This window comes from Trifolium pratense, linkage group LG6, assembly GCF_020283565.1.
Source record: "Trifolium pratense cultivar HEN17-A07 linkage group LG6, ARS_RC_1.1, whole genome shotgun sequence".
Classification (NCBI taxonomy): domain Eukaryota; kingdom Viridiplantae; phylum Streptophyta; class Magnoliopsida; order Fabales; family Fabaceae; genus Trifolium; species Trifolium pratense.
The window spans coordinates 30,152,916-30,166,398 of NC_060064.1; the positions used below are offsets into that span (position 1 = coordinate 30,152,916).

Consider the following 13,483-nt stretch of genomic DNA (forward strand, 5'->3'; position numbering starts at 1 on the left):
CCTTTGATTTTGTTATTTATGTTATCATTTAAAATTATGTTTTATGGAATAATACCAAATTTGATCATTTGATTAAATTTCCTTATGCCAAAATGATTTTAGGTTCTTGGTTATCATTTGTTTATCAAAATGTTTTTAGGTTCTTTGTTATCATTTGTTTTTAGGTTGCTTTTGAAAATGAACTAGTTGCTCGAGCTAGCTCATGGATCACTCGATTAACTTGCCGCCTAATGAAACATTGAGAGCTATGCAAGTATGCAACCATTTTAAGGTCTCTCATGACTTCTTTAATGTATGGCCTACCATTTTAAGTTGTGGTGAATGCTGATCCGACCGCCATTTTCATCTCAGATTATCATCATAAAAACAGGCTGCATCTATATTGCATTTTACAGCTCCTCGCGCTCCTCGCTGTTAGACCATCTCTGGGTCTGGGATGTGTTCTGTAAGCCTCTTTCGCTTGACGGGTGACATCAAACACGGATGGTAATGAGTGACATCAAACGCAGTTGGTAATGTATCCTCCCAACACTTCATAATCCGTCTCTGGCAGATCATCCAAAGTAACATTGTCAATTGAGCCATGCTCTTCCAATAGTTTGAACATTGCTATCACAAACCCCTCTTCAGGCTCTTCATTATGCATAATGGGTTCCATCACCTGCCACAACTTATTCTAACTAACTATTCTGATTAACTAACTAACTAACAATCTAATTAACAAACTAACTACCTACAACAAATTATAACTAACTATTCTATTTGTAAAACTATCTTACCAACTCAGATTTCTGCCAAACAGATCACATTTGTATGCTGTCAGTCACAATATTTTTGTATTCACAAGATTTCTGTCATCGATATCGGATGAGTATTATAAAATCTAAAATTAAAATTGAAGTCTACCTTTTTAAACCATTTGATCAATATCGGATTACCATGCTAATCTCTCTGACTGCATGAGTATTTGTACATATGCTTTTAAAAGGAATAATTTCTTTTCTTTTATTTTATTTTTGTAGAAAAAGAGGGCTAAAGTCCAAAAAAAGGAATAACTTCTTATGCTCCTACTCCTACTCCTACTCCTACGTATAAAAAAGATCATCTGAGGGAGAAGAATTAACTTTGTTTACTCATAGATTTCGGACGAAAATTAATCACGGGTTGGTCCAGGGACCCAGTGAAAACCAGCGAAAACCGATAGTATATACGGGTTGGTCCAGGGACCTAGTGAAAACCAGCGAAACCGGCCGGCTCTCTGGTTGAACCGGAAACCGGAATAATCCATGGTGAACCGGACAGTTTGAACTTGAATAAATATATCAAAATATCAAACTTACCGTGTTGCCAATTGAGCTAATGTGCTAATATTAAATTTCTGATCGAGTAATATATAATATATAGTCAATATTATTTAAGGAACATATGAGCTTGCTAATTTATTTATTTTAAATTCACGCCCTCATGTTGATTACTATTGTTGGCTTTAGCACCTATGTTATTTATTTATTTTTTCGCAATACCTATGTTATTTTTTTTTGAATACCTAAGTTATTTATTTTATGACTATACCTACCTATTAAAAAAAAACTGTTAATTTTTTTCATACTTTTTTTTTGACTAAATAAAAGATATTCATTCATTCAAATTGATAAGAGTACATCGATGCAATACAAATCAAAATCGCTAAAAACAAAAAGGATGAATCTGCGAACAAACTCACAGCATCCGTGTTAATAGCATCAAACGGCATATTGCAAAAGCCTACATATTTGACTATATTGAAGTTTCCGGAACATTCATGTCGCCGGATCTGTAGCGTTGATGGTACAAAAGTCATTGATTGGATCTGCACTGGATCAACCTTAATCTTCAAACCTGAAACAAATGAACACCGCACAAAGACGGGACAACAATACTCCGCACTAAGACGGGACAACAATACTCCGCACTAAGACGGAACAACAATACTGAAAATCAAAACAAATGATAAAATCGCAAAGATGAAAACAAAACTATAAGACTTAAACTATGTGAAAATCACTTATTTGTATTAAAAAGAAAGAAGAAAAAAATGTAAAGGGGTGATTTTAGGCCAAAAATTGACCTAAAACCACCCCTCTATGGGTGAGAGAAGAAGAAGAAGAAAATCAAAAAGAGTTTTAGGGCCGGCGGTGTTGTTTACTCTTGGTTGAAAGTTGAAACAACTTATAGAGATGATGAATTTGCTTTTTCATACTTATTGTATATTTTATTTTGATATATAGTTTAATTCAGAACTATATATATATATATATATATATGGTTTAATTAGTTTTTTGGTCCCTTAAAGACATTTTTGGTTTCACATTGGTCCTTTAAAGAATAAAAGTTTCGCTTTGGTCCTTTAAAGACATCACCGTTAGCCATTCTGATCCCTTCCGTTAATTTTTGAGAAAAAAACTGTTAACTTGACTTTAAAAAAAAAATCCAGAATTTTTTTTAAAAAAAAAAAAACATCTTTATCACCATCTTCATAACATTCATCATCTCTATAAAAAAAATCCAGAAATTTTAAAATCATTCCTACAAGAACAACATCCAAATTTTCCTCCCTTTCTGCAAAATCATTGCAGCAAACCCCAAATTTTCTAGGTTTAATTAATTTCCAGTTCTTCATAAACTTCATGAAAATGTCCAAATCTTCAACCAACATTCAAACCCAAATGTCCAAATGTTGCTGAGATTACAAGAGGATAACCCCATTTGAGGATGATTACTAAATCTTAGAATCAAACATCCATTAATTTCTGATCAAACACAAACAAAATCCAAAACTCCGCAACAAAAATGTTACAGTATCACATAATCACAAACCAACATTCCCATCATCATTTAAACATTACCATAAACCCCTAATAAACAAGATTCAATCTTTATACAAATATGAACAAGATTCACGTTCCATATGTTTGGCAGCTTTGGAAAATTGGCAGCATGAAAAACCTTTCTTTCAATTTAACAATTTGGGGATTTTTTTTTCTGGGTTGGTTGAAGACCTACGATTATTTCATTGATTTTGTAGATGGTAATTTTTTGGATTTTGAAGAAAAAATTCTGAATTTTTAATGAATATTATGAAGATGGTGATGAAGATGAAGATGAAGAGGAAGAAGATGAAAAAAAGTAAAAGTGTTGGTAGTTCATTATTAGATATTGTAAACTAGCAAGATCCAAAGGTATAAGTTTTAAGAAAAATATCAGATGGTTATAATTAAAAGTTTTAGTGAGATCTATGGTGGACCATCTAAAGTATTGGTCCACCTTATTCATTTAGAGTTAAAATTTAACGGAAGGGACTTTTTTGGTTAACGGAGATATCTTTAAGAGACCAAAGCGGACCTTTTATTCTTTAAGGGACCGATGTGAAACCAAAAATATCTTTAAGAGACCAAAGAAGTAATTAAGCCTATATATATATATATATATAGGGGTTTTCTAAGTTAGCAAGGTGCACCTTTTCAATTGGACTAAAATACCCATTCTTTTTAATTAATTAACCAAAATACCCATTAATAGACGCGGATCCAGTGTCGCGCGCGTACCGAAGGACCATGGTTACAGACCGTTGATTTCCATCAGACAGCCAAGATCTGATCTCATCAAGACTGTCTGATCAATCCGACAGCCCAGATCATCCTGGTCCATCAGATTCCAGTGCGTGCGCCACACTGGATTACATCCTGGAGAGAGAAAAATTTGCTTTTTAAAAGTAGGACACGTGTCACACAATGGTTGGCTGGACGTGATTTTTGTTCATTTAATACTTTGAACTCAATTATTTCGTTGTAAATTAATTTTTTATTATTTTTTTTATACCAAAATTCATAATTTTTTTTTCTACAAATAGAGACTTGGTTCGTTTAATTTGGACACCGAAAAAAAAATGCAATTTTTCACTACCTTAATCTCATTTTTTGTCTACTAAATACGTTACTTGTGTGTTGTAATTCAACACGCACCACTCAACCAACTCACTGAAACCATTATACCAGGAAAATAGTAGATAATATTCTGGAACTTTTGGTATATTTTATGAAATTTTTGGAGACCTGAAACTATTTTTAGTTAATTAAATGAGATAAAACGGTAATTAAAAACTAATGTTTGCTTCTTAAACCATTTTACTGGTAGAATAATTGCACATAGTTGTATTCTGAAACCATTTTACTGGTAGAATGGTTTCAATGAGTAATTTATTAATTGTGTTTGCTTCTGAAACCATTTATCTGGTACAATGGTTTCAGAGAGTTGTAATCTGAAACCATTTTGCTGGTAGAATGGTTTCAGTAAGTTGATTATTAGTTATTTGCTTCTGAAACCATTTAGCTTGTAGAATGGTTGCACATAGTTGTACTCTGAAACTATTTTACTGGTAGAATGGTTTCAGTGAGTAATTTATTAATTGTGTTTGCTTCTGAAACCATTTATCTGGTAGAATGGTTTCAGAGAGTTGTAATATGAAACCATTTTGCTGGTAGAATGGTTTCAGTAAGTTGATTATTAGTTATTTGCTTCTGAAACCATTTAGCTTGTAGAATGGTTGCACATAGTTGTACTCTGAAACTATTTTACTGGTAGAATGGTTTCAGTGAGTAATTTATTAATTGTGTTTGCTTCTGAAACCATTTAGCTGGTAGAATGGTTTCAGAGATTTGTACTCTGAAACCATTTTCCTGGTAGAATGGTTTCAGTGAGTTGATGTATGGTAGTGAAAAATGAGATTAAGGTAGTGAAAAATTAGGTTTTTTTTTCTGTGTCCAAATCAAACGAACCAAGTCTCTATTTGTAGAGAAAAAAAAATTATGAATTTTGGTATAAAAAAAAAATAAAAAATTAATTTACAACAAAATAATTGAGTTCAAAGTATTAAATGGAAAAAAATCACGCCCAGCCAATCAGACAGCGACACGTGTCCTGCTTTTAAAAAGTAGATTCTTCTCTCTCCAGGGTGTAATCCAGTGTGGTGCACGCGCTGGAATCTGATGGATTCGGATGATCTGGGCTGTCTGATTGATCAGACAGTCTTGATGAGATCAGATCTTGGCTGTCTGATGGAATTCAACGGCCTGTAACCATGGTCCTGCGGTACGTGCGCGACACTGGATCCGCGTCCATTGATGGTAATTTGGTTAATTAATTAAAAAGAATGGGTATTTTGGTCCAACTGAAAAGGTGCACTTTGCTAATTTAGACCCAACTGGGTCTAAATTAGCAGCCCCATATATATATATATATATATATATATATATATAGTTTAATGATGTAATATATATGTTAGTTAAAATCAAAATAATGATGGAATGAGAAATTTTTTAGTTTTATTTTGAGTATATGAATTTTCATTAAAAAATATTGAAGGAAATATTTATATCAAATTTTATATTTTATCAATATTTTAGCATATATATATAAAGTCCGGGTCAATAGTCATGCGGTCCGACCAGTGACCCACTGACCTAGAGCTTCGACCGGGTTGATCACCGGTCCGGTTTTTAAAACTATGAATGAACTTAAAAAAGTGATTTTTGCTTATATATTATTACGGAGGGTGTAAGTTTTTGTGAAATATTTATGGAATTGTGTAAAGTCAACACATTGGAACTTGAAATATTTCACATTTTGAATAAATTATGGAAAATGCTTGATATAGCGACAAAGAAATTCACGAATTATCACGAACATGTAGCTCGTCTTGTTTTCCTTTTTTTTTCTTCTTTCCCTTCGTCTCTCCAAGCGCTCTCACTCATGTTATCTTTCTCATTATCTCCCCCAACAACTTCTTCTGATACAAAATTCCATCCACTTCAATTCATAACTTCATAAGTGTTTCCTTTCAATGTTCTCTATTCTAAAACTTGTATGTTCCAACTTTTCTCAACTTGTATAATGCATGTGGAAAAAATTATTGACAGAAAACATAAAAGATGATTTGAACAAATATGAATTACGGATGAAAGTATAGAAAAATTGTGCAAATAAATTAAATAGAATTTACAGGATAATTTATGTTGGTGTTTATAAGTTTTATTTTATCGTTTTTTTGTTTGACCAATATATATATATATATAATCATTTGCTTACCATATACCTTTGTTTTCCTTTTTATTAAAAATTACATAGTATACATACTATATGGTAAAACTGGCATTCGTGATAATTCGTGGAAATTCTTTCGCGATATATAGCATTGCTCATAAATTATTTCTTTAAATTGAATGTTTAATGAGTGTCCCATGAGCATGTGTCAAGTTCCAATCCGTTGACTTCACACATTTTCATTAATATTTCACAAAAACATACTTTTTAATATAGTATCCCGGAGGAACTCGTTCGCAAGACCCATAAATAAATTCACAAATTTTATTATATTTTACTATTTTTCGACTTTTAGTGTGATGAATTTTTGGATCCGTCCAAGATAAAAGTTGTAGGAAATTGAATTAGTCTACGAAGTTTATAAGAATCATATAAATTGGATAAGTATATATGAAGGGGATTCAACAAGAAAGGGGATTGGCTTCATCTTAATCGTGCCTTCCAATTTTATTACTGATTTTTTTTCTTTTAATTGTAGAGGTTGGTTTTTCAATAACCTCAATAAGAAAGGGGATTCAACATCAACAATCATCGATCATATGACAAACCAATTTTATGATGACATGCTGGTACTTATGGAAATGGAGGAATAAAACAATATTTGAAACTGACTTCAAAAGACCGAGAAACACAACCTTGGTAATTATATTCAAAAAGTCATTAGAGATATTGAAGACTGTAATTTGGAAGAAACTATTTACATTGAATGGAAGCAACCACAAGAGGGATGAATCAAGCTCAACAGTGATTGTGCTTACAAAGATATAGGGGCAAAGTTACGGGTTGTGGCGGACTTATTCGAGATTCTGATGGAAGATGGATTAAAGGTTTCCCTAAAAAGATTGGAGGTTGTGATGTTTTACATGCTGAAATGTGGGGCTTATACCTAGGGTTAGAGATGGCTTTGTGGGAAAATGTATCTCATCTCATTCTGGAAAGCGACTCTAAGATTTTTATAGGCATTATCTCCAATAATTACAAGTTTAACAGAAATATCTCAAATTTGGTTCACCGCATTCGTAATTTCCTTAGTTTGACATAGCAAGTCCAAATCAATCATACTTGACGCGAAGGAAAATAGGTGTGTTGACTGGCCGGCTAGCGAACTTTAGCATTTTTTTAGATGATTTAGAAGCTCTAGTTTTGGAAAGCCCTCCTAGTGAGCTTAAAAAGTTTCATTTTGATAATATGTTTGGAATTTTACATGCCTAAAAATATCCATTTGATTTCTTAGTTTTTGGTTCCTCTTTGGGCTATGCCCTCTATTGTTCCAAAAAAATGGTTAAGTTTATTAAGCGGCAAGCGGACAATGTTGTCCATACTCTTGCTAGAACGGTCTTGTCATGGCCTCGTCACCGTACTTTTGAGACATTATCTCTTTGTATTATTCTCATTTTGAATAATGAAATGATATATTATACTAAAAGAAAAATGCTAAAGTGTGCGAAAACTTTTTCGTTGAAACCGACGAATTAATGAATTATACTCTCTTAAAATATACGTTTAATGCACCTGGTCCTGGCTTGCTTTTTCAACATAATATGATCTCTTTTTCAACTTAAATACTTTTTTTTTCAATGGCTCAATTTAATTTTTAATCAAAATAAAATTTAAATTAGTCTCTTACATTTTCATATTGGAGTAAATTAGTCTCCAAGACTCTAACTCATTATAATAGAGGGGCTAACCTATACTTGAGGTTGGTCGGTCACATCTCTCACGACATAAGATTGAAAGATCCAAACCTTCCTCTTCGGAGCGGAAGCGGACGTACGTGGCCATTGACTTGAGACTTTGGAATGTGCCCCTCTCAAGGTTTAGGTTCGATTATCTCTGATGTTAATTTTGGTTGGCTAGTCCATATAGAGCAAAACTCTAACTTTAAATGGAATCACTGCAAGTGAACGATGAGATTAGTCCCCTTCAATTTGTCGGTTCTTGACCAGATACCGAACTTTTTTAAAAGAAAATAAAGGGACTAATTTATCCCAATATGAAAAAGAAAAAAAACTAAAGATGTTTACAATATTTCAAATATATATTTAAGTTTAGATTTTAATTATAAGTATCAAAAATATATTTATTTGTCTTATTTATTTTATTTTAATTTTAAAAACTCATAAGCATTGCTGCACAATGCACTAATTAATAAACACGTAAGTAAATATAATGGGTATCGTGCAATTTCGTCGAATGGCCTGTCGCACCATTTAGCATCTCTCATACTAAAATTAGGCTAGAGTGACAACCATATGTCCGTATCTTTCAAATACCGATTGATAACACAAATTTATTAATAAATGCTATAAACAATTTTTCGAAAAAAAGATAAACCTTCGCCTATTATCATGCACTACCCATTCATGGTTTTCATAAAGCCATATAGTAGTACTACAGAAAATTAAATGAATGGTTTAATGAAATGAATCAAGTCGCATATTATACAAGTATACGCAACAAAGCACATTTTGGTGGAACTGATTTGTCCCCCTATAATAATAATGAACATGTACAATAATATCTAATGGTTTGGCCGCTGAACATGTGTTTAAAGCAAAACTTCCATTATAGGAATTGTTTACAACTAATCATTGTCTAATACATGCACTAACTATTTACTACTACAACAAATACATGCACTAATATGAAGAAAGAAAAAGAAAGAAAGAAACAAATGCATGCGCTAACTATTTCCCTTTATCATTTGGTCTCCTCCAAAATGTAAAAAGAAGAAGAAAGATCATATAAAATGCGAGCTTATAAATCATGGGTCCGTTTGATCAACAAGTATTGAATAGAATAGTACAGATAATACAAGATAGAATAGAACAGTACATGACAAACTTTTAAGATATTGAACAAATTTTTTGTTGTACAATGTTTTGTGAATAAAAAGTTATTTTGGTATTTTAGACAACTTGTGCAGAGAATAAAAAGTTGTCTTGTGGTCCAGTAGAGGACAAAAATTTCAATTTTTATCGTGTCCATTGGCCCCCATTTTGTCGAGTACCAAGAACAGATTTAAAATCAAACACGGTACAACTGACATTGTCATGTCCAGTTCTTATTTTTTAGCAGATCAAACGCACCTCGTATGCATTAACATAAAAAAAATAGGGTTGATTCCGACTATTTGGAGACCCGACTTGAATATTAAAAATGAGTCTAAAATAAAATATAAAAAAAGGCCCAAATTTTGATTTAGAATCGTTCTAGTTTTAACTTAATTTTGAAATGACTGGAATTAAAATTATGCATAAAAAAAAGGTATTGTTTGACCAATTTTTTTAGGTGTAGAAACTATTTTAATCATAAACCTAGAAATAATAGTTTTAAAACTAAAATTAAAGTTGTTCGGTAAATCTTACTTTTTTTAAATAAAAAAATGTTAAAAAGTTTTTTTTATTATTATAATAGGGTTAAAAGATATGTTTCATAATATATTATAATTTTTTTTTAAAGTATATAGAAGCTATTTTTTTCTTTCTTAATAGAGCTTTTAAAAATTGTGTTTGGCTAATTTCTTACCTCTAAAGAAAAAGGAAAAAAAAAAAGCAAACAGTACCTAATGATGTTGAAGTTTGAACCAAATACCTTACACATACAGGATTATAATCTACCACTAATATATTCATGTATGATATTTAATCAAGATTGACAATATATAAAGAGAAAAAGGAACATGCACCGTGAATTTTACACGGTCAACCAATAATAACCATGTATTCCGTTATGTCACCCAAATTTATCCCACTTTTTTCACAGGATATGAAAGATTGGTAATTTCTTATTGAATGACTGTGTAAAATTATTTTACATCGTCGATGCATCTCCATTAAACTCATATATAAATATTAAACAATTTAATTTATATACACTGTCAGTGTAAAGTTATTTTACACATGCGTCAAATAATATACAAATACATGATGTATTGTGTTTAAGAACACATGATGTGTCACTTTCATTGAATGATGTGACAACATATTATTGGATGTATGTGATAAAATATAAGAGTTACTCCCTCCGTCCCATATTATAATAAAAAAAAAATCACTTTTTCTTGTCCCGAATTATAAGCAAAAAAAATCAACTTTTACTATATTCAATGTTTACTTTTACTTCCTTCAAAAAAAAAATGTTTACTTTTACTTATTCTCACAAAATTAAATGTATATTGCATTTAATTTACTTTCTCCCTTCTTTTTCGCATAATCAATAATCAATAAAAAAAAATTTTACATCTTCCAATAAAACTTATTTCAAGGAAAACACAAAAAATCATATTTTAAATTACTATTATCACATTATACTTTTCTTAATAAGTGTAAAATATTTTTCTTCTTATATTATGGAACGAAGAGAGTATATATAGATTATTTTAATAATAAAGTATCATGCATACACTTGAGATATCGAGATTCAATAAATAAATAAAAATCTGACTTTTTATAAATAATAATATTTTTTCATACACACACAAGTATAACTTCTTAGATCAAATTTCTAACCACGTACGTAACCATATCGATAATATAAAGAATATTTGTTAATCAAAATGGGTTAATAAAGTTTCACACTCTCTTAGAAATCAATACTTTTAATCCACCGGCCATGTGAGCCGTAAGAAGTGGCACAAATATAGGCTTCTTAGGACCAACTACTTTAATATTAAATCTCCTAAGTATAGTAGCCACTACATATTTCATTTGTATAAAAGCCATTTCTTTTCCAAGGCATACCCTTGGACCAGCCTGAAAAACAGGAAACTTAAAAGGACAAATTTCCTTCAATATTGTTCCTATTTGGTTGCTTTCTGGTTCAATCGGTTTAACTGGTTCAACCGTTTCAACGAGCCATCGGTTCGGTTTAAATTCAAACCAATCTTTTCCCCATATATTTTCCATTCTTCCCATTCCATAAGGAAAGTAAGTTACTCTATCTCCACTTTTTACCGGAGTGCCATCTGGCAATACATCATCACACGTGGCATGTTTTGAATCCCATGCCACTGGTGGATATAATCTCATTGATTCACATAAACATGCTTTTAAGAAATTCATATTCTTCAATGATTCATAATCTAATGAGTCACAATTTGCTTCTTTCAATATTTTGTGTTCAATATTAGGATAATGTGATAGTAACCAAAAGAACCATGTCATTGCTGATGATGTTGTGTCCCTCCCTGCCATAATGAAACTTATCATCATGTCCCTAATTACTTCCTCATCATGACCTACAAGAAAACAATATTTCACTTATAAATATAGTCATTAATATTATTAATTTAAAAATATTTCACTTAGAATCAACGTACTAGTGTGACACAAGTAATAGATATTTGAAACCTTTAACCATTTGGTTCTGGTTCTATCCTCGACCGGTGCTTATAAAAAGGTGGTCAATCCATTAAATAAATCTCGGTTACTTGATGAGATTAATTTTCACAGTTGCACGCGGAGATATCTTAGTTTACAAAAAAATCACTTAGAAAAGAATTTATGTGTTCTCTCAAAAGAATTTACGCATGGACAAGTAGTTAAGTGGTCAGATTCTTATTATTAAAATAAATAAGTGAAAATTTTAAATTTGAATCTTAGCTCTGTGTATTAGAATGTTTTACCAATTAAGTTATACTCACGAAATGAATATATTCTTTTATAGCAAAATAATATACACATGTTTATCCTTATATTCATAAGCCATTAAAAATAATTTAGTTATAGAAAGATGTAGGATGTGGTTTTAAATTTTATAGGCAATTTGGTAAGTGGTTAGGCCTCTGTTTTCACTCCACATTTCCACCTTTTATGGCAACTATGGCTGATATATATTGGACTAATTCATAGACGGCTGTTTGCGGCTTGCAACAACTTATTAAATTTGAGGTCAAAGGATTTAAAGATTAACTTTTATAGTAGATTAATCTTTTAAATATTTTAAACATTAAATTGATGTTTTAAGTTTATCAAAAAAAAAAATTGATGTTTTAAGTTCTGTGTAATGTTATTTTGGAGGAGTCGGAATTGGAACTCCGATCATAGCGTTTGGAACGGTTGAGATAGAACTTGACTTAAAAGAATAACATTATTTAAGTTCAATTATGGCCAAATTAACGACTGATTTAGAATGCAGACAAATGATATGAACTTGCATTTTATTTTATTGTGAGTTTGGCACATGATTTTATACTGCAGCATATACAACTTAATATTGCAGTTAAATACGTACCAATATTGCTAAAAGATATAAAATACTTAATCCCGTAAAAAATAAAAAATAGAATAAAAGATATGTATGAACAAATAACAATTAGAAAAATTTACTTACCTGAAGAAATAAGACGTGACAAGAGATCTTGATCACCATCAAGCTCCTCTCCCTTTACATTCATCTTCTTCTTCCTCTCCAAAATAATTTCCATGACGCGTGTCTTAACTTCGTTAACCGCCTCTCTAAGCTTCTTTTCCGATCCAACTCCGAGCCACTTCTTCACTCTCCACACCAAAAACAAAGGCGCCGCTCCACGCCTAGCTGAAACCTCGGCCGCCACATCGAAAGCCCTCGCCAACGGCGAAATTGGAAAACAAGGATCCAAACAACACCTATTGCTATCATTGTCACCATTAATCCCTAAGGTGAATTTGCAAATCACATTGAAAGAGAATCTTCCCAACAACTCTTGAAAGTCAACCACTTTGTTCTCTATTGATAGTGAATCCATGAATGGCAATAGCTTATCATTCACTTCTTCATCCAATGTGTTCACGATAAACTCGTTTATGGATCTCAGCGAAAACTCATGACTTGCCAGTTTTCGCTGTTTTATCCATAAATCACCATCCACGTTGAATATACCTTTACCAAGGAAATCACCAAGAATTTCCATGAAAGGCTTCCCTTTGGGGAAGTTCTTAAAATTGGTCTTGAGTATGTACTCGACGTTGTGTTGATTTGCAGTTATAATAGTTTTACGTGCACCTAATCGCTGAACCAATATAGTATTGGTGGGCGATTGGGCTAGAAGCTCTGTATACCAATTTAGCAACCGAAAACGGTTCTTGTAGAAGGATATTAAACAACCTATTACGGGATAGGTTGTTGGACCGGTTCCAATGGATTTTTTAACTCGTCGGAATTTGATGAGTGTTATGTAGAAGAGGAGGAAGAAGATGACCGGGAGAGGTTGAAAAGATAGAAGGAAAGTGATGAATGCACCCATGTTACTCATGAATATGAATAATATGATAAGAAGAATTCTAATAATGCACTGTCACAATGATAGTAATGGTATGGCCTCTTTTGAGTTGACTCTTACATATGGTCTTTAAATATGTATCGT

General features: G+C 31.8%; 1 protein-coding gene across 1 annotated transcript; it reads right to left on the reverse strand.

Annotated features, from left to right (window-relative positions):
* Window positions 1-10,669: 10,669 nt before the first annotated feature.
* On the reverse strand, window positions 10,670-13,483 carry LOC123891388 (cytochrome P450 94B3-like). The gene is made up of 2 exons (XM_045941249.1): window positions 12,472-13,483; window positions 10,670-11,377 (listed from the first exon to the last, which is right to left on the reverse strand). The coding sequence occupies exons 1-2, from the start codon at window positions 13,370-13,372 to the stop codon at window positions 10,713-10,715; spliced, it is 1,566 nt and encodes a 521-aa protein (XP_045797205.1). The 5' UTR covers window positions 13,373-13,483; the 3' UTR covers window positions 10,670-10,712.

What these genes read in the sequence shown, in the direction of transcription:
- LOC123891388 (XM_045941249.1), bottom strand. Translation starts at nt 13,372, where the DNA reads ATGAGTAACATGGGTGCATTCATCACTTTCCTTCTATCTTTTCAACCT. An exon ending in GTCACGTCTTATTTCTTCAG is followed by an intron (nt 11,378 to 12,471) that starts GTAAGTAAATTT and finishes GTTTTCTTGTAG; the next exon opens with GTCATGATGAGGAAGTAATT.